The following is a 23,354-nucleotide window of genomic DNA, read 5'->3' on the forward strand; positions in this document are numbered from 1 at the left end:
ATTTTATTTTTTAAGTACTCTCTCAATCCAACGTGGAGCTCCAACTCACAACCTCAAGATCAAGAATCCCACACTCCACTGACTGAGCCATCCCAGGCACCCTGGCGCATTGTATGTTAAATGTCAGGTTTTCAATAAAAATCTGAGACCTACAAATGAAAAAGTACGGCTCATACACAGAAAAAAAGAAAACCCTAAACTATATATGAAACAGTGTAAAACCTGCCTCTGAGGAAGTCCAGACACTGGACTTACTAGACAAAGACTTTCAATAAACTGTTTTAAATATATACAAATAACTAAAGAAATATATACAAATAATAAATATATATATAAAAATAACTAAAGAAAACCACATCTAAAGAACCAAAAGAAAGTATGGTAATGAAGTCTCACCAAATAAAGAATATAAATAAAGAGAAATAATAGATATGTAATGAAAAAGTAAACTAAAATTCTGAAATTTTAGAATTTGAAAATTTGAAACATGAAAGTAAAATAACTGAAGTAAAAAATTCCCTAGAGGTCTCAAAGGGAGATCTGAGCATGCAGAAGAATCAGCCAATTTGAATATAAACCTGCTGAGCTGATATAATCTGAAGATAGTAAAAATAGGGAAAATGAACAAAAAGCCTCAGTTTTTGTGGGACCTGTAGGACACAATCAAACATTTAAACATAGCAACATCCACAAGAGAGGAGTAAAAGGGGAGAGCAGAAGGGGCAGAAAAACAAAGGGTAAATCTTGAAAGCAGCAAAAGGGAAGTGACTTATCACTTCTAAAGATTCCCAAATATGATTAACAGTTGATGTGTCATCAGAAACCAGAGAGACCAGAAGACAGTGGTATGACACATTTAAAGTGCTGAAAGGAAAGTCTATCAATCAAGACAGCATTCAGCAAAAATGAAGAAGAAATTACGACAGTCCCAGATAAACAAGGACTCGGAAAATCTGTCAAATTACACATGCCATATAAGAACTATTAATAGAGAAGTCGTTCAGGCTGTAATGAGAATACATTAGATTATAACTCAAATCCACATGAATAAAGAAAACCATATAGGTAGAAGTAACTACACAGGTGAAAATACAAAAGCCACTGTAAGTGTATTTGCTGTATTTATTTTTCTCCTATATGATTTCAAGACAACTGCTTAAAGCAGTAATTAGAAATCTCACACAATGTACACATAATACATAAAATTGTAATTTAGTAAAACCACAAAGCAGAAGGGGCTGGAACTATAGAGGAGTTTTAGTGTATTGTTGAAACTAAGTTGGTATTCATCTGAACAAGACTGTCATAGTTATTAACTGTATTCAACAAGGTAGAAAGTTTTAATAGATTATTGAAATTGGTATTCATCTGAACAAGACTGTCATAAGATGTTAATTGTAATCAATGAGGTAACCATTAATAGGAAAAAATGTAGTAAAGGCACACAAAGTAATTATAATGGTACACTAGGAAATATTGATTCAACATGAAAGAAGTAAAAAAAAAATGGTGAAGCAGAGAAACAAAAAAGACTTAATCACAGACTGAAAAGAAATGTCTCAATGGATGATTACTTATCAGTAATCACATTAAATGTTAGTAGCTAAATACTTGAATTAAAAGGCAGAGACTGGCAGAATGGATTAAAAAACATAATCCATGGGAATGCAAGCTGGTGCAGCCATTATGGAAAACAGTATGGAGGTTCCTCAAAAAATTAAAAATAGAACTACCCTACAACCCAGCAACTGCACTACTAGGTATTTATCCATGGGATGGATACAGGTGTGCTGCTTCAAAGGGACACATGCACCCCAATGTTTATAGCAGCACTATCAACAATAGCTAAAGTATGGAAAGAGTCCAAGTGTCCATCCATGGATGAATGGATAAAGAGGTGGTATATATATATACACAATGGAGTATTACTCGGCAGTCAAAAAGAATGAAATCTTGCCATTTGCAACTATGTGGATGGAACTGGAGGCTATTATGCTAAGTGAAATTAGAGAAAGACAAATATCATATGACTTCACTCATATGAGGACTTTAAGATACAAAACAGATGACCATAAGGGAAGGGAAACAAAAATAATATAAAAACAGGGAGGGGGACAAAACATAAGAGACTCATAAATATGAAGAACAGAGGGTTACTGGAGGGGTTATGGGACAGGGGATGGGCTAAATGGGTAAGGGGCACTAAGGAATCTACTCCTGAAATCATTGTTGCACTATATGCTAACTAATTTGGATGTAAATTAAAAAAAAATTAAATTAAAAAAAAACAAACATTATCCAATTATATCCTATCTGCTAGAGACACTACACTTAAAGACACAATAGCTTGAAAATAAGACTGGTAAAAAATATACTATGTAATCAGTAACCAACAGAGCCCTGGATTGCCTATAAATAGGATTAGACAAAATAGACTTTCAGACAAAAATAGGAGAGAAAAAGGACATTTATTAATGGTAAAAGTGTCAACACATGAAGACAATACACCAATTATAAACATACACATACCTAACAACAGAGCTTCAAAATACTGACAGAATTAAAAAGACAAACAATTCAACAATAACAGTTGGGAGATTTTAATGTTTCACTTTAATAATGAATAGAACTACTAGATAGAAGACCAATATGGGAAAAACACACTTACACAACACTATATCAACTGGGCCAAGGCAGATACAAAGATAGTTATCTACAAAGACACTCAGGCCAACACTGGCAGCATACACATTCTTCTCAAGTACATATGGAACATTCTCCAGTATAGATTAAATGTTAGGCCACAAAACAAGTCTCAATACATTTTAAAATATTTGTTTTAAGAGAAAGAGAGGATGAGCAGGGGAGGAGCAGAGAGTGAAGGAGAGAGAATCTCGATGGAGGTCTAGATTCAATAAACTGTAAAATTGTAATCTGAGCCAAAATCAAGAGTTGGATGCTTTTCCAACTGAGCCACCTAGGTGCCCCTCAATACATTTTAAAGGTTAAAAACATATAAAATATCTCCTATGACCAAAATAAAATGAAACAAGAAATCAATGAGAAAACTGGAAAATTAAAAAATCTGTGAAAATGAAACAACACACTCAAAAAAACCCCCAAAGATCAAAGAATACTCACAAGGGAGTTACAAAATACTCTGAGACAAAATGAAAACACAGCATACACCAAAACTCATGGGATACAGCTAATGCAGTGGTTACAGGGAAATTTATAGCTGTAACACCTACATTTAAAAGAAATCTCAAATCAATAACCTAAGTGTACACCTTAAGAAGGAAAGAAATAATAAAGTTTGGAGCAAACAAAAAATAAAGAACAGAAGAACAATAGAATCAACAAAACAAAGCTGGTTCTTTGAAAAATCAACAGAATTGATAAACCTTTAGGTAGACCAAGAAAAAAAAGAATACTCAAATTACTAAAATCAGAAATAATGGGGGACATTACTACTGACCTTTCAGAAACAAAAAGGACTATCACAGAGTACTATAAACAACTGTACACCAACAAATTACATAACCAAGAGGAAAAGGACAAATTCCTAGAAACATACAAACTACTAAAGCTGACTCAAAAGGAAATAGAAAATCTGAACAGATCCATAGGATAGGACTGAATTGGTAAATTAAAAACCTCTCAATAAAGAAAAGCTCAGGACCAGATGGCTTCACTGATTAAGTTCAACCAAACATATAAGAATTAATACAAATCTATCTCTAACTCTTCCAGAAATAGAAGAGGGAACATTTCCTAAGTTATTCTATGAATTACTTCACACTAAAGTCAGACTAAGAATTCACAAACTAAAGATAAATATCCTTTATGAATACAGATGTAAAACTCTTCAACAAAATACTAGCAAACAGAATCTAGCAATATATCAAAATGATTACTATACACCATGACCAAGAAGGATTATCCCAGAAATGTAAACATGGCTCACCAAATGAAAATCAATCTATGTAACATACTACAGTAACAGAATGGAGGAAATAAACCATGATCATCTCAGTTGATGCAGAAAAAGTATTTGACAAAATCCAATATCACTTCATGATAAAAACACTCAACAAGCAGGAATAAAAAGGAACTTCTTCAACAAAATAAAAAGCACTTATGGGGCACCTGGCTTGGCTAGCTCAATCAATTGAGCATTTGACTCTTGATCTCAGGGTCTTGAGTTCAAGTCCCACATTGCAGGCAGAATTTACTGGAAAAAAAAAAAAAGCACTTATGATAAACCCATAGCTAACATCAACACAATTCTAAAATATAAGGTTTCCCTCCAAAAATGAAAAATAAGACAAGGATGTCTGCTGTAACCAATTCTATTTATTTTTTTTTTACTAAAATTTTTTTTAATGTGTATTTATTTTTGAGAGAGACAAAGCATGAGCAGGGGAAGGACAGAGAGAGAGGGAGACACTGAATCTGAAGTAGGCTCTAGGCTCTGAGCTGTCAGCACAGAGCCCGACATGGGGCTCAAACTCATGAACCGTGAGATCACGACTTGAGCTAAATTCGGACGCTTAACCAACTGAGCCACCCAAACGCCCCTAAACAATTCTATTTATTATACTGGAAGTTCTAGCCAGAGAAAATAGGCAAGATAAAAAGAAAGACCTCAAAATTAGAAAGGGAAAAAATAAAACCATCTGTAATCACAGACCACATGATCTAATGTATAAATATATGTATTTAAAATATAAACACTAAAGAATCTATTAAAAAAAACCTACTAGACCTATAAAATAAATTCAGAACATTTTCAGGATTTAAGATGAACTCAAAAACCATTGTATTGCTATACACTAGCAATGAACAATAAAAAAAATAAGCAATTCCATTCACAAGAGAATAAAAAATAAAATATGCATAAATTTAACCAAGAAGGTACACAACTTGTGCACTCAACACTAGCAAATTTTGCTGAATGTATTAAAAAAATCTAAATCGGGGCGCCTGAGTGGCTCAGTCGGTTAAGCATCCGACTTCAGCTCAGGTCATGATCTCACCGTCCAAGAGTTCGAGCCCTGCGTCAGGCTCTGTGCTGACAGCTCAGAGCCTGGAGCCTGTTTCGGATTCTGTGTCTCCCTCTCTCTCTGACCCTCCCCTGTTCATGCTCTGTCTCTCTCTATCTCAAAAATAAATAAACGTTAAAAAAATTTTTTTAATCTAAATAAATGGAAGAACATCCTATGCTCATGAATTATAAGTTTTAATTTTTTAAAAAGTTTTTATTTATTTATTTATTTATTTATTACATTTAATTTTTAATTTACATCCAAGTCAGTTAGCATATAGTGCAACAATGATTTCAGGAGTAGATTCCTTAGTGCCCCTTACCCATTTAGCCCATCCCCCCTCCCACGACCCCTCCAGTAACCCTCTGTTTGTTCTCCATATTTGGGAGTCTCTTATGTTTTGTCCCCCTTCTGTTTTTATATTATTTTTGCTTCCCTTCCCTTATGTTCATCTGTTTTGTATCTTAAAGCCCTCATATGAGTGAGGTCATATGATATTTATCTTTCTCTAATTTCACTTAGCATAATACCATCTAGTTCCATCCACGCAGTTGTGAATGGCAAGATTTCATTCTTTTTGATTGCCGAGTAATACTCCATTGTATATATATATGCCACAGGAAGATTTAATATTGTTAAGATGGCAATACTTCCCAAAGCAATCTACAGATTCAATGACATCTGTATCAAAACCCCAATGGCTTTGTTTTTCATTCAATGACATCTGTGTCAAAACCCTTGCATAAATATTGATCCTAAAATTTATATGAAATTGCAAGGGACCCTGAATAGTCAAAAAAAAAAACTTGGAAAAAGAAATAAGCTGGAGGAGTTGTACTTCCAGATTTCAAAATTTAACTATGAAAAACAATAATTAAGACAGTGTGGTACTGGCATAAAAACACTTATGGATCCATGCAACAGAATTGAGAGTCCACAAATAAACCCATGCGTTGATCATTTAATAGAGAAAGAAGAGTCTTTTCAACAAATGATGCTGGCAAAACAGGATAGCCACATGTAAAAGAAAGAAGTTGGAGTCCTGATACCATATTCAAAAATTACCCCAGAAAGGAGTGAAGACCTAAATCTAAGAGCTTAAGCTATGAAACTCTTAGAAGAAGTCAGGGGTAAACATTCATGACCTTGGATTTGGCAATACTTTCCTGAATATTACACCAAAAGCACAAGAAAATTGAGAAAAATAAACTGGACTTAAATCAAAATTAAAAACTTATTCACTGAAGAACACTATCAAGATAGTGAAAAGAAAATCCACAGAATGGGAGGCAATATTTATAAATTACATACCTAATAAACATCTAGTAGCCAAAATACATAAAGAACTCTTATATCTGAACTAAAGGACAATCTAATTAAAAAATGGGCAAATAATTTGAACAAACATTTCCTTAAAGAAGACACACAAATGGCCAATAAGCACATGAAAAGATGCTCAATGTTATTGTCAGGAAAATGCAAATCAAAACTTAAAACTCCAATAAAGGGGAGCTGGGTGTCTCAGTCGATAGAGTATTTGACTCTTGATTTTGGTTCAGATCATGATCCCAGGGTCATGGGATTAAGCCCTGTGATGGACTTCACACTAAGCATGGAAACTGCTTGGGATTCTGTCTTTCTCTCTCTCTCCCTGGCTCATGCTCCCTCTCTAAAATAAAACAAACAAACAAAAAACTCCAGTGAGATACTACTTCATAATCACTAAGATGGCCATAATTTAAAAAAAGAAAAGGAAAATAATAAGTAGTGGTGACAATGTGGAGAAATTGGAACCCTAATACACTGTCAGTGTAAATGCAAAATGGTATAGTTGTGGAAAACAGCTTGGCAGTTCCTGAATAACACAAATGCAGTGCTAACATATAACCTTGTCACTCCACTTCTATATTTATTCCACAAAGAAATGAAAAACAGGTGGGGCACCTGGGTGGCTCAGTCGGTTAAGCATCTGACTTTGTGCTCAGGTCATGATCTCACAGTCTGTGAGTTTGAGCCCCACATCAGGCTCTGCTGACAGCTCAGAGCCTGGAGCCTGCTCCAGATTCGGTGTCTGTCTCTCTGCCCTTCCCCAACTTGTGCTCTCTTTCTCTCTCTCAAAAATAAATAAAACATTAAAAAATTTCTAGAAAGAAATGAAAAACAGGTGTTCACACAAAAACTTGTATGTATATGTGTGTATACATATATTTTGTACATATGTACATATGTCTTGAATGTTAATAGCAGCAGTATTCACAACAGCCAAAAGATAGAAACAATCCAAATGTCCATCAGCTGAATGGATAAACAAAATGTGGTACAGCCTTACCTTGAAACTTTAAAAATATGCTAAGTGAAAGAAACAGTCACAAAGTCCATACATCACACAATTCATTTATTTAAAATGTTCACACTAGACACATCTATAGAGACAAAACATGGATTAGTGGTTGCTTTTGGCTGGGGTGGGGCATGTTGGGATAGGGGGATGATAACTTATGGTACAGAATTTTTTAGGTGATGAAAATACTCTAAAAATTGATTGTGGTGATGAGTGCACAACAGTGAATATACTTAAAAAAAAAACAAACAACACTGATGGGAGCCTGGGTGGCTCACTCAGTTAAGCATCCCAACTCTTGATTTCAGCTCAGGTCATGATCTCCCAGTTTGTTTAGATTGAGCACTGTGACAGGCTCTATGCTGACAGAGTAGAACCTGCTTGGGATTGTCTCTATCACTCTTACTTTGCCCTCCCCTGCTCATGATCTCTCTCTCTCTCAAAATAAATAAACACTTTCAAAAATAAAAAAATAAACCCACTGAATTGTATACTTGAAATGTATGAATTGTATGGTATGTGAATTATATGTCCGTAAAGCTAAAAAAAGGACACTAAAAATAGGATTATTTAGATTTTCTAATATCTATTAAAGAAACTGAATTTATAATTAAAAACCAGCTACAAATAACTCCAAGGCCATGTTGCTTTATCAGTATATTTTCCCAAACATTTAAGGAAGAATTAACAGCAATCTTAAACTCTTCCAGAGAACCGAAAATAAGGACTCACTTCACAACTCACTTTATGGGAGCATAATATTGATGCCAAAACCTGACCAACACAGTACATAAAATGAAAATTTCAGGCCAATTATCTCTCCATTAATGCACATTCAAAAATACTAACTGAAATACTAACAAACTGAACCCAGAGACATATTAAAGGAGAATATTTTATGACCAGGTAGGAATTATGTCAGGAATCCAAGATTAAACATTGATAAATCAGTCAATATAATTCATCCCTATAACAGAATAAAGGAAGAAAACTGTATTATTATCTCACTAGATGTAGAAAAAGCATTTCACTAATTTAATATCTATGTATGATTAAAAACTCTCAGGAAACTAAAAACAGAAAGAGAACTTCCTTACTCTAACAAAGGGTGTGTGTAAAAATCCTACTGTTAAACCCAGACTCAACAGTGAAATATTGAATACTTTCTCCTCCCTCAGTTGAGGTGTAACAAAAGGATTTCTATTATCATAATTTGTATTCAACACTGTACTAGAAAGACAATAAGGCTTAAAAAGAGATTAAAAACATAAAGATTGGAAAGGAGGGAAGTAAAAATATCTTTATTTGCAAAAGACATGATTGTGCATATTTAAAATCCAAAAGAATCTACAAATAAGCTACTAGAATAGGTAAATTTAACAAAATGCCTTGATATAAGATCAGTATTTAAAAATCCACTGTATTTTAATAAACCAATAATAAATTAGAAAATAAAATTTTTAAAAATGTATTATTTATAATAGTATCAAAATAGAAAAAAATACATAGGAATAAATCTAATGACACATGTCAAAGGCTTCACCTCTACTTTGAAAAACTACCCAGCAGGATTTGCTACGGAAACAGATGAAATTTCTATGAAAATGCAAAGGTCTTAAGTTAGCCAATAAATTTTTTGAAGAAGTAAAACTTTAAGGCCTTACACTACCATATTTCATAACTTACTGTAATGCAATAATAATTATAACTGTGAAGTAGTAGGATAAAGAAAAATAATTGGATCAAAAGAAGAGAATACACAGTCTAGACAGAGATCTACATATATATATGTGGTCACTGGATTGACAACAGAGGCCTTGCTACAACTCAGTGGACAGAGGATGGTCTTTTTAACAAACGGTGGTAGTGCAACTGTATATCCATATAGTAATATAAATCTTGACACTTACCTTAAACTACACACAAAAACAATTCCAGGTGGATCAAGCTCAAATAATCAAGCATCTACTAAGAACATAGGAAAATATTCGTGTGTTCCTGGAAAAGGGAACAATCTTTCAAGCAGACACACAAAGAACTATCATTAAAGAAAACACTGATCCTGAACTGTATTAAATTTAAGAACTTGGCTCATCAAAAAACATTATTTAAAAAAAAAGTCAAGGGAGGGGGCCAAGATGGCAGAGCAGCATGGAAGTTTTTTGCATCTCTCATCCCTGAAATGCAGCCAGATGAACAGCAAACCATCTTGCACACCTAGAAAACTGATTTGAGGATTAACACAACAATCTGGACAACTTAAATCACAGAACTCGGCAGGTACACAGGGTGGAGAGGTGAACTGGGGGAGAGAGAGCTGCAGAAGGAAGGGAGCTTTTTTTGCTTGCTGAGAGAGGACAGAGATGGGTTGGTGGGTGGGGGAAGAGTATGGGAAGCACTCCCCCTCACCCCTGAAAGCAGCTGGAGAAAAAGAGGAAGAGTGGAAACAGCTGCAAGGGACTGAACAAAAAAGAGAGAAAGAAGAAAGGAGAGGGTTTAAATTCCATTAAGACTCTATAAACAGGGGGAGTGCTGAGTCTGAAATGCTGCAGCTCCGATACCTGGCGGTGCTCTGGTGGGAAGGGCCAATCCCCAGGAGCAGACATCAAGGTCTGAGGGGTCCTCGGGCCACACAGGGAGAGGCAATTCCCATGCTGGGAGGACATCTGGTAGAAGCTCTGCGGCCTCCCCACAGGCAAAGGTCCCAGCACACCCCAGAGAACATTTTGCTGATGTTGGAACGAGTATGTTAAGGGTGAAGTCTGATGCCAGATGTGTGCTGTGATTTACCATAATCCCTGAAATGCTGTGGCTACATGATCGTGGGAACTTTTTCTGGGTCAGACTGGCACCCAGCCACAGTCTCTGGGCATCTGCAGCAGCATGGTCCTGCAAATGTTCCTGGGGGCAGACCAGCACCCAACCATTGCTTGGCGCGACCTTCCCCCCAAAGGGTTCCTCCCCCACTCTGAGGGAAGAAAAGATGAAAAAAAAAAACCAAACAAACAAACCAAAAAGACCAAAAGCAAAAAAGACTAGAAACAACCAGACACTACCACCAGAAACTTCAACTCTACAGGCAATGTAATGGTAATAAATTCATTATCTTTTAGTACTCATTCTAAACGTCAATGAACTAAACGCTCCAATCAAAAGACAGAGGGCAACAGAATGGATAAGAAAACAAGATCCATCTATATGCTGTTTACAAGAAACATATAGACCTAAAGACACCTTCAGATTGAAAGTAAGGGGATGGAGAACCATTTGTCATGCTAATGGTCACCGAAAGAAAGCCCAAGCAGCCATACTTATATCAGACAATCTAGATTTTAAAATAAAGACTGTAACAAGAGATGAAGAAGGGCATTATATCAAAATTAAGGGTCTATCCACCACGAAGATCTAACAATTGTAAACATTTATGATCCAAACATGCAAGCACTCAAATATGTAAATCAATCACAAACATAAAGAAACTCATTGATAATAATACCATAATGGTAGGGGACTTCAACACCCCACTTACAGCAATGGACAGATCATCTAAATAGAAAATCAACAAGGAAACAATGGCTTTGATGACACACTGGACCGGAGGGATCTGAATTAACAGATATTTTCAGAACATTTTATCCTAAAGCCGCAAAATACACATTCTTCTTGAGTGCACATGGTACATTCTCCGGAACAGATCACATACTGGGACACAAATCAGCCCTCAACAAGTACAGAAAGACAGATCATACCATGCATATTTTCAGACCACACTACTATGAAACTTGAAATCAACCACAAGAAAAAATTTGGAAAGATAACAAATACTTGGAGACTAAAGAACATCCTATACTAAAGAATGAAAGGGCTAACCAAGAAGTTATAGAGGAAATTGAAAAGTACATGGAAGCCAATGAGAATGATAACACCACAGTCCCAAACCTCTGGGACGCAGCAAAGGCAGTCCTAAGAGGGAAGTATGTAGCAATCCAGGCCTTCCTAAAGAAGAAAGTAAGGTCTCAGATATACAACCTAACCTTACACCTGAAAGAGCTGGAAAAAGAACAGCAAATAAAACCCCAAATCAGCAAAGACAGGGAATAACAATGATTAGAGCAGAAATCAATGTTATCGAAACTAACCAACCAAACAAACAAAAAACCCAAAAAACAGTAGAACAGATCAATAAAACCAGGAGCTGGTTCTTTGAAAGAACAAAGAATTAACAAAATTGATAAACCCCTAGCCAGTTTGATCAAAAAGAAAAAGGAAAGGACCCAAATAAATAAAACAAAGAATGAAAGAGGAGAGATCACAACCACACAGAAATATAAACAATAATAAGAGAATGTTATGAGCAATTATATACCAATAAAATGGGCAATCTGGAAGAAATGGACAAATTCCTAGAAACATATAAACTACCAAAACTGAAACAGGAAGAAATAGAAAATTTGAACAAATCCATAACCAATAAAGAAATCGAATTAATAATCAAAAATCTCCTAAAAAAACAGAGTCCAGGGCTGGATGGCTTTCCAGGGGAATTCTACCAAACATTTAAAGAAGACTTAACACCTTTTCTTTTGAAGCTGTTCCAAAAAGTAGAAATGGAAGGAAAACTTCCAAACTCATTCTATGAAGCCAGCATTACCTTGATTCCAAAACCAGAAAAAACCCCATTAAAAAGAACTACAGACCAATTTCCCTGATGAACATGGATGCAAAAATCCTCAACAAGGTATTAGCCAACCAGATGCAACAATACATTAAAAGAATTATTCACCACGACCAAGTGGGATTTATACCTGGGATGCAGGGCTGATTCAATATCCACAAAACAATCAATGTGATGCATCACATCAATAAAAGAAAAGAGAAGAACCACATGATCCTCTTAATAGATGCAAAGAAAGCATTTGATAAAATATAGCATCCTTTTTTGATAAAAACCCTCAAGAAAATAGGGATAGAAGGATTATACCTCAAGATCATAAAAGCCATATATGAAAGACCCACTGCTAATATCATCCTCAATGGGGGGAAAATGGAGAGCTTTCCCCCTAAGGTCAAGAACACGACAAGGATGTCCACTCTCACCACTGTTTTTCAACATAGTATTGGAAGTCTTAGCCTAAGCATTCAGACAACACAAATAAATAAAAGGCATCCAGATTGGCAAGGAGGAAGTTAAACTTTCACTCTTCGCAGATGACATGATACTCTATATGGAAAACCCAAAAGATTCCACCAAAAAACTGCTAGAACTGATCCATGAAATCAGCAGTCTTAGGATATAAAATCAATGCACAGAAATCGGTTGCATACCTATACACTAATAATGAAGTAACAGAAAGAGAAATCAAGGAACCGATCCCATTTACAACTGCACCAAAACCCATAAAATACCTAGGAATAAGCCTAACCAAAGAGGTGAAAAATCTAAACACTGAAAACTACAGAAAGCTTGTGAAAGAAATTGAAGAAGACCCACACACACAAAAATGGAAAAATATTCCATGCTCCTGGAAAGGAAGAACAAATATTGTTAAAATGTCAATACTACCCAGAGCAATCTACATATTCAATGCAATCCCTATCAAAGTAACACCAGCATTCTTCACACAGCTAGAACAAACAATCCTAAAATTTGTATGGAACCAGAAAAGACCCCAAACAGCCAAAGCAATCCTGAAAAAGAAAACCAAAGCAGGAAGCATCACAATCCTGGACTTCAAGCTGTATTACAAAGCTGTAATAGTACAAGACAGTACGGTACTGGCACAAAAACAGACAGATCAATGGAACAGAATAGAGAGCCCAGAGATGGACCCATAAACATATGGTCAACTAATCTTTTACAACGCAGGAAAGAATATCCAATGGAATAAAGAGGCTCTTCAGCAAGTGTTGCTGGGAAAACTGGACAGCAACATGCAGAAAAATGAACCTGGACCACTTTCTTACTCCATACACAAAAATAAACTCGAAATGGATGAAAGACCTAAATGTAAGACAGGAAACCATCAAAATCCTCAAGGAGAAAGCAGGCAAAAACTTCTTTGACCTTGGCCGCAGCAACTTCTTACTCAACACATCTCCAGAGGCAAGGGAAACAAAAGCAAAAATGAACTATTGGGACCTCATCAAAATAAAAAGCTTCTGCACAGTGAAGGAAACAATCAGCAAAACTAAAAGGCAGCCAATGGAATGGGAGAAAATATCTGCAAAAAACATATCAGATAAAGGGTTAGTATCCAAAATCTATAAAGAACTTATCAAACTCAGGGTGCCTGGGTGGCTCAGTCAGTTAAGTGTCCAACTTTGGCTCAGGTCATGATCTGACAGTTCGTGAGTTCGAGCCCCACATGAGGCTCTGTGATGACAGCTCAGAGCCTGAAGCCTGTTTTGGATTGTGTCTCCCTCTCTCTCTGCCCCTCCCCCCTCACATTCTGTCTCTCTCTCTTGAAAATAAACATTAAAAAAAAAAAAAAGAACTTATCAAACTCAACACCCAAAAAACTAGTAACCCAGTGAAGAAATGGGCAAAAGATATGAATAGACACTTCTCCAAAGAAGACATCCCGATGGCCAACTGACACATGAAAAAATGCTCATTCATCATCAGGGAAATACAAGTCAAAACCACAGTGAGATACCACCTCACACCTGTCAGAATGGTTAACATTAACAACTCAGCCAACAACAGATGTTGGCAAGAATGCGGAGAAAGAGGATCTCTTTGCACTGCTGGTGGGAATGCAAACTGGTGCAGCCACTCTGGAATACAGTACGGAGGTTCCTCAAAAAATTACAAATAGAACTACCCTATGACCCAGCAATTGCACTTCTAGGTATTTATCCAAGGGATACAGGGATGCTGTTTCAAAGGGGCACATGCACTCCAATGTTCCTAGCAGCCCTATCAACAATAGCCAAAGTATGGAAAGAGCCCAAATGTCCATCGATGGATGAATGGATAAAGAAGAGGTAGTATATACATACAATGGAGTATTCCTCGGCAATCAAAAGGAATGAAATCTTGCCATTTGCAGCTACGTGGATGGAACTAGGTGGTATTATGCTAAGTGAAATTAGAGAAAGACAAATATCATATATGACTTCACTCACGAGGAATTTGATATAAAACAGATGTACATAAGGGAAGGGGAGCAAAAATAATATAAAAACAGGGAGGGGGACAAAACATAAGGGACTCTTAAATATAGGGAACATACAGAGGGTTGCTGGAGGATTGTGGGAGGGGATGGGCTAAATGGATAAGGGGCATTAAGGAAGACACTTGTTGGGATGAACAATGGGTGTTATACATAGGAAATGAATTACTGTAACCTACTCCTGAAATCATTGTTGCACTATAACTAACTTGGATGTAAATTAAAAAATTAATTAATTTTAAAAAGTCAAATCACAGAATCCAAAAACAGTTGCAACATATACATCTGGCGAATGACTTGTATTGATAACATAGAAATAATTTCGACTAATCAAGAAGATAAAGCAAAGAGTCCAATTAATACAAAGAACTGAACAGGTACTTTACATAAAAGAATATTTACATGGCCCAACACAAATAATGGTGTTTGAAATTAGCATTTGTTACAGAAAAGCAAAGTATAAATTTCAACAAGAGACCACTATACAGCCACCAGGATAACGAAAATAAAAAAAGACTGACAGTAGCAAGTGTTGGTGAGAATTTGGTACAGTCAGAACGTTGGTAGTATCAATTGGTTCAAGCACTTTAGAAAGCTAATTGTAATATATATTAAAGCTGAACATATGTTTATTCCATGCATCAGCCATTCTATTTCTAGGTATAACCAAGAGAAATGAAGATATACTAAGAGACACAAAGGATTGTTCATAGCAGCTTTATTCATAATAGTGCCCAAATGGGAAAATAAAAGTAAAAAACTCACCACCAAGAGAATGAGCCAATAAAGTTATCATATGATCATATAATGAAATACTTTCTGCTCAGCAATAAAAAGGAAGTAATGGGGGTGCCTGGGTGGCTCAGTTGGTTAAGAGTCTGACTCTTGGTTTCGGCTCAGGTCATGGTCTCACAGTTTATGAGTTCGAGACCCACATTAGGCTCTGCGCAGACAGTGCAAAGTCTAATTGGGATTCTCTTTCTGTCTCTCACTCAAAAAAAAAAAAAAAAAAAAAGTAATGAAACATACAGCAGCAAGACGGATAATCTAAACCATGTTATGTACACAGAAAAAAGCCAGATCTCCCCATCTCCTAAAAAAGAGTACAGATTATATGATTCTGTTTATACAATGTTAAAAAATGAAGTTATCCTTTTTTTGGACATATGATGTTAGAATAGCACTTGCCTCTGCAGAGCAGGGCAGTGGTTATTAACCGGAAAATGGAAGGAAGGAAACTTTAGGGTGACAAAAATGTTCTCCATCTTAATCTGAGTGGTAAGTTACACTTGCACATATGTATACATATGTAAAAATCCACCCAGTTCATACTTAAGAGTGTACCAGTATAAACGATCTCATTTACAGAAATAAATAAAAGGAAAAAATAAAGAATGCATACAAGAGAAAAATTGACAAAAATTCATAGTTAATAATTTGAGAAGGTAGGAACAGGTCTATTACATTATTATCCCTTTGTATCTTTCTATAAATTAAAAACTTCCCCAAATGTCACTAGTAGAAATGAAAGAGCCTGGTCTAGCAGACACTAAGTCCAAAGACAATGAAACAGGGAAATATATATGTCCTACATGTCAGAAGGATTAATTCTTTAATAATTAAAAAGCTTTCTTTAAAAAAAAATTTTTTTTTAATGTTTTATTTATTTTTGAGACAGAGAGAGACAGAGCATGAGCAGGGGAGGGACAGAGAGAGAGGGAGACACAGAATCCGAAACAGGCTCCAGGCTCTGAGCTGTCAGCACAGAGCCCAACGCGGGGCTTGAACTCACAGACCACGAGATCATGACCTGAGCCGAAGTCGGACGCTTAACCGACTGAGCCACCCAGGCGCCCCTAAAAAGCTTTCAAAACGAGCAAAAGGGAGGAAGGCTGATTAACAACTATACACACACAAACACACACAAACCACTTAAAAAATATACTAAATATGCACAATCTCAGCTCTCATACACTTCTGGTACAGGGATCATCATCTTTCTGCCCTTACGTCAAGAAAACCTCTGGAGTCTTGACTCTTACGTCACCCCTTTCACGTTTTTTACAGTCTGCTAGTACTTCCAGATTAAACACAAAACTGCTTTTATTGCATGAATTTATTGCATGTTAGAACTCAGGATGAAGACAAACCCTTAAGGAAAACATCTAACAACTTTTAGTGTTATGTGCCTCTTGTCTGACACAAAATGCATACACTGAGGTCATCAGGGTGGGCCCTACCCCAATTTGACTAGTGTCCTTTTAAGAGAAAATCTGGACACAGATATGAACAGAGGGAAGATGATGTGGAGACATAGGGAAAAAGCATCTATAAGCAAAGAAAAGAGGCCTGGAACAGATTCTTCCCTCAACAGTCTTCAGAAGGAACCAACCCTGTCCATTCCCTGATTTTAGATTTCCAGCCTCTAGACTATAAGAAAATAAAGTTGTTGTTTAAGCCACCCAGTCTGTGGTACTTTATTATGGCAGCCTTAGCAAACTAATATACCTAGTCTGGTCCCAACATTTATCTCATTCGCTCTTAATATTCCTTAAGAGGAATTCTAAAGTGGAATAGGCAGAGATTCTTACTGGACCCTCAAAATGCAACCTTCTACTCTGCAACAATTAAAATCCCACTTGTTTTTCAGGACTGACGTGATCCTTTTCAATTATCCACCTTTGATTGACTTAGTCTTTCTCTGACAAATTGCAAATCCTGATGCTGATTCAATTCAAACAATCCATTAGCTAATTCATTTAATCTTAACTTGTTTCCCATGTATAAGGAAGAAAGCTCCACATTATTCCTAGCACCTCCTATGTATTATCCCCTCTAAGGGGACTGTACTTGCCCACAAGAAGTTTAGTTCTTCTCAGAAGCACACAGACAGTCTGGAGATGATCCAGTCTTAAAGATGAGGAGGCTAAATGACAACAACTTATTTATTAATTAAATGACAGCATTTTAGAGAAAAGCATGAGATGGGGGTGGTGATGTCAGGAAAACATCCTCTTGGAGCATCCTTTATTAAGAAGAACAGGTCTTTTTTGTAATGCATACAAATATGCACAGGTTTCTAGGACAAAAGATAGTAATGGCACGGGCTCTGCCTTATAAGAAGTAAGGTGGTCTGAAAATAGGAATCTAAATTCTTAGGGTGCCTGGGTGGCTCAGATGGTTAAGCCTCCAACTCTTGACTTCTGTGCAGGTCATGATATTATGGTTCATAGGATCTAGCCTGGAGTCGGACTCTGTGCTGTCAGTGCGGAGCCTGCTTGGGATTCACTCTCTCCTCTCTCTCTGCCCCTCTCTGGCTCATGTATGCATGTGTGCGTGCACACACGCGGCTCTCTCTCAAAATAAATAAACATTAAAAAAAAAAGAAATCCAAATTTTTTCAGTGGCCTAGTTCTATATAGAGAGGAGATAATCTTTTATTAAAAACAATTTAATGAGCATTCTCAACTAAAGAAGAGGGCTTAGAATGGAGCATATGAAAATGAACCCATGGTAGTTCCACACCTTGAAGCTAATAGTCTAACTGGAGAGACAAATACATTATCAGGTGACTTGCACCAATGCATGAAGTTATAATGGGGCTGTGCAGATTCAGAAAAGGGGAAATTAGCACAGAGGGAGACAAGGGGAAAGAGAAGAGTATTACTTCCTGGATGAGGCAACCAAAGCTGACTCATAGCAGGTCAAAAGTAAAGAGCCAGACCTCATCTCCATTAGAATGGCCACTATCAGAAAATAGCAAGTGTTGGCAAGGATGTAGAGTAACTGGAATCCCTGTGCACTGCTGGTGGGAATATAAAATGGCACGGCCACTGTGGAACAGTACGGTGGTTCCTCAAAAAATTAAATGTAGAATTACCACATGAACCAGCAATGCCACTTTGGGAAATAAATACCCACAAGACTGGCATTCTTGGAAGAGGTATCTGTACACCTATGCTCATAGCAGCATTATTCACAATAACCAAAAGGTGGAAGTAACCTAAGTGTCTAACACCTGATGAAGGGATAAATAAAATGTGGTATATACACACAATGTATTATTATTCAGCCTTAAAAAAAAGAAGGAAATTCTGATACATGCATGAAACTTGAGAACTTCATGCTAAGTGAAATAAATGAGTCACAAAAAAACAATTACTATATGATTCTACTTATATGAGTAGGGACATTAATGGACAGAAAGTAGAGTGGTGGCTGCCAGAGGCCAAATGCTGAGAAGAATGATGAGCTGTTGTTTAAAGGATATATAGCTTGGGGCACCTGGGTGGCTCAGTTGGTCAAGTGCCTGACTCTTGATTTTGGCTTAGGTCATGATCACATGGTTAGTGAGACGGGCTTCTCAATAACATCACAGAGCCTGCTTAAGATTCTCTCTCCTTCTCTCTCTGCCCCTCCCCTGCTCATGACCTCTCTCAAAATAAATAGATAAACATTTACAAAAAATAATGGATATACAGCTTTAGTTCTGCAAGATGAAGAGTTCTGGAGACTGGGTGCATAGAAATATGAATGTACTTAATATTACTGAACTGTACAGTTAAAAAATGGCTACAATGATATATATTTTCTGCATTTTGCTACAATTAAAAATAAAATGAAAAAAGAAAAATAAAGAGCCAAGTGTCTTAGATGCTTGGGCTACCATAACAAAATACCACAGACTGGGTAGACTAAATAGCAGACATTTATTTCCTCACAGTTCTAGAGGCTAGAAGTCCAAGATCAGAGTATCACCATGGTTGGGTTCTGGTGACATTGTCTTCCTGGGTTACAGATGGCCACTTCTTGCTGTGTCCTCACATGGCCTTTGCCTGGTGCCTATGTGTAGAGAGAGAAATCTGTCTCTCTCTTTCTTTTCTTGTAAGACCATCAATCCTACTGGATTAGGATTCCCACCCTTATGCTTCACTTAATCTCCATTACCTCCTAAAAGCTCTCTCTCTAGGGGTGCCTGGATGGCTAGTTGGTTGAGCATCAGACTCTTGACTTTGGCTCAGGTCATGATCTCAGTTTGTGGGTTCGAGCTCCTCGTCAGGGCTCTGTACTGACAGCACGGGGCCTGCTTGGGATTCTCTCTCTACTCCTTCCTCACTTACATGTGCACTCTCTCTCAAAATAAATAAATAGACATTTTTAAAAAATGCTCTATCTCTAAACACAGTCACACTGGGGGGTAGGGATTCAACATATAAATTTGGGGTGGGGGAACACAATTCAATCCACAGCACCAGATGCACAGGATGAGGATGTGGTTCTAAAGGTCAATCCAGAGGAGACAATGAAAAGATAATATGAAGCGGTTAGGGATAGGAGGATATGTTTAAAAAACTCAATGAGGTTTGGTTTAGTAATTTTTTTTCTTTTACCTTTTAGTAATATTTTTAATAGCAAATTTTTCTTAATGTCATATTCCCCACTAGATTGTGAACACTATTAGTGAAGAAAAGTATCTGTATTGTTTTTTTTTTTTTTCAATGTTTATTTATTTTTGGGACAGAGAGAGACAGAGTATGAACGGGGGAGGGGCAGAGAGAGAGGGAGACACAGAATCGGAAACAGGCTCCAGGCTCTGAGCCATCAGCCCAGAGCCTGACGCGGGGCTCGAACTCACGGACCGCGAGATCGTGACCTGGCTGAAGTCGGACGCTCAACCGACTGCGCCACCCAGGCGCCCCAAGTATTGTTTAAGCTGTAATTATGGCACATGCTACTTTCTTGGAACATCTTGGTTGCTCAATAGTTATCAAAAAAGTCAGAGCACCAAAAAAAGTGGAAAAATAAATAAATAAAAGGAAGGGGTAATGCTTCCAAAGCCTGAACATTGTCTTGAGAAATTAGGAATTTTATCATATGGGGTAAAGAGCCAAGAGGTGATTTACACAAGGACAAGACGTTACTTCATTAGCATTTAGATGAACTACCCATGTGGAAGGTGTGCTTGAGTAGGTGACAAAAGAAATGGGCAGGTTAGTAAAGAAGCTATTCCAACAGTTCAGTTGTGATACTGTGAGATAGCAAAAAAGGAATAAAGTAGCAGAATGCATTTATTTGTTTTTAGGTTTATTTATTTTGAGAGAGAGAGAGAGAGAGAGCACAAGTGGGGGAGGAACACAGAGAGAGGGGGAGAGAGGGAGAGGGAGAGGGAGAGAGAGGGGGAGAGGGGGAGAGAGGGAGAGAGGGGGAGAGAGAGAGAGAGAGAGAGAGAGAGAGAGAGAGAGAGAGAGAGAATCCCAAGCAGGTTCAGCACAGAGCCTGATGTGGGGCTCAAACTCATGAATCACGAGATCGTGACCTGAGCCGACAACAAGAGTTGGATGCTTAACTGAGACACCCACACACCCTAAGAATGCATTTAAAATATGCATTTAGGTTTAACCGTATAAACTAGCTGTCATCTTTGACAAATAGGAAAGTAGCAAGACGTGAGTACACACCAGATGTGGCAGAAGTTGCGAGACTGAGAACAAAAGGAGCCTGGGATGCACTACACTTTTGTGGCTTGGGTGCCTGGCTGACTAGGGAGGGAAAGATGAGGGGATAGTTTGGGGAGGGCTGTAAATCTTTGAATCAATTGAGCTGGAGATGCCTTTTGGATACCTACAGAGAGATGTTGAGTCAACTATGTCCAATATGGTAGTCACTAGCCACGTGTGACTATTTGAAACCTAAATTAAAAATATGGTTACTCAGTGACACTAGCTGCATTTTGAGTGTTCAACAGGTACATGTGGCTAGTGGCCACCGTTTGGGACAATGCAGATAAAGATCATTTCCATCATCATAAAAAGTGCTACTGGTCACAGTGGGCTGCAGAGACACATTTGCAAGAACTAACAAATACATCACTGTTCAAACCAGAGCGGGGATGAAAGGAGTCAAGAAGACTAGCTGGAAAAATAGGGAGAAGGAATGGAAACTTGTGAAGGGACATGTGAAAGGGCAAGAGAAGGAAGGTGACTCCACAAAAGAAACAAGCATAAACCGACACAGACACTAACACGGGAGACCTTCCAGAAGGACAAAGTAGGGGCGGAGTCAGACACTGCAGACAGATCTGTGCGAGACCCACTGGATTGAACTGTAATTAGGTCACTGGTGAGTGTAGGTCACAGGCACATGCAGCGGCATGAAATATGAATGAAAATTGCAGTAGCATTTGCTAGAGAATAGAACTTTAAGCTGTCTGCTAAACAGCTTGTTCAATACGGGCACTTGAGAGAAATATGTACACAGAGCTATTTTTAGGACATGAATGTACCAGCTATTCATGCTGGGCTCCAGTCAGTCTAAGTGTTATCTCTGGGTCCAGCAGGATGATCAGAGAAAGGTCTACTTCTTCTGTTTTATTGACACAGACAACTGTATTAATGAAAGCCCTGCTTTGGTAATGTGCCCTTTACTTCCACTGAGGAAAAAGTGGAAACAACATTCTATAATTATTTCAGGGTTGTTCTGGAAAGATCTGCACTATCACCTACCTGAAGATCAACAAAGACATTTTTCCTGACTTCAGTAACTTTAGACTCCACGAGGAATGTTTGGTTTAAGATTCTCATCAATGCATATCTGAAACAAATATTGTCTGTCTGACTCTCTGCCATGGCTATTAGGTCAGGAAGAAATCTGCCCCTGTACTTTGAAAAATCTGTAACGTCAGAGGACTGCATCTATCCACATGCCAACTCTGCTGTACTACTCATCTGCTTTGCTGTATCTTCCTTGAATGGTTTTGATCCATTTCTTTTTTTATTATTATTAAAAATTTTTTTGTGTGTCTATTTATTTTTGAGAGAAAGAGAGAAAAAGTGCAAGTGGGGTAGGGGCAGACAGAGAGGGGGGAGACACAGAATCTGAAGCAGGCTCCAGGCTCTGAGCTGTCAGCACAGAGCCTAAACATGGGACTTGAACTCACAAACTGTGAGGGTTTTGATCTATTTCTATTTCTACTTTTCTATGTTAATTAACCACCCATAAAATCCATTATAAAAAAAGGTGCATACATACAACTCACCTGAGTTGTGTCCATTTTCTGCTGTTGTTGGGAGAGTACGGACAACTGTGAAGGATAAGCTGGGAATAAGGAAAGAGGAAAGGAATCATGAGAGGTCTGGTGAGATTCTGCATTCAGTAGCCTAAAAGTCTCATCACACCAGCTGGGGAAAAGCCTCCCTATGGAAAAATGTCCTGTTGACCCTTGAGAAGGGGCAGGAAGCACCACAGAGTGCTTCATTCCCTGAATATGTAGTACATCTCTGATATGATCACATGGATGTAACCTTGCTATTTTTCACTAGGTGACTGTGAATTATTTCCCCATTGATTATTAATATTCTATTAATATTATTTATACTTTGAGCTAGAGAATCAACAGAAAACTCTGGGAAAAAAAGATGCTTAGTGACCAAATATTTTAAAATACTTTTGTTCTTCTGAACAAAGGACTTTTGGTAAGACTTTTGATAAGACACTTGTAGTGACTTACGTGTGACAGAATGAACAGCACTATGCTTTCCTCCTAGCTCTGTCCTGGGTGACCAGGGGACATACATCTGAGGCTCCAGTTTTTTAAAAGTTTCAAAAGAGTCAGAGACAGAAATCTACTCCTATACTGTCATTTTGTAATTCTTTATGTTCAGGATAAAGGAAGCCTCAGCATATCCCTAGATGCCCCTTCTGATGGACACAATGAGAGAGTGGCTCAGAATCTGCAAAGTAAGTGAAGAATGAAGAAAATAGGGGGCTGTTTAGGGACGGAGAATGAATTTC

General features: G+C 37.4%; 1 protein-coding gene across 1 annotated transcript in view; it reads right to left on the minus strand.

Moving 5' to 3' along the window:
* Positions 1-23,263, minus strand: part of ZNF510 (zinc finger protein 510) — a 31,936-nt gene extending 8,673 nt beyond the window's left edge. The window contains exons 1-2 of the mRNA XM_025931578.2: positions 23,071-23,263; positions 22,600-22,658 (exon numbers count right to left, since the gene is read on the minus strand). Of these exons, the coding sequence (XP_025787363.1) occupies positions 22,600-22,658; positions 23,071-23,137 (126 nt within the window). The 5' untranslated portion in view covers positions 23,138-23,263. The remainder of the gene's footprint in view (positions 1-22,599; positions 22,659-23,070) is intronic.
* Positions 23,264-23,354: the final 91 nt, after the last annotated feature.

The sequence above is a fragment of the Puma concolor genome, chromosome D4 (assembly GCF_028749965.1).
Source record: "Puma concolor isolate L17-30 chromosome D4, mPumCon1.1.hap2, whole genome shotgun sequence".
In the NCBI taxonomy this organism is placed as follows: Eukaryota; Metazoa; Chordata; class Mammalia; order Carnivora; family Felidae; genus Puma; species Puma concolor.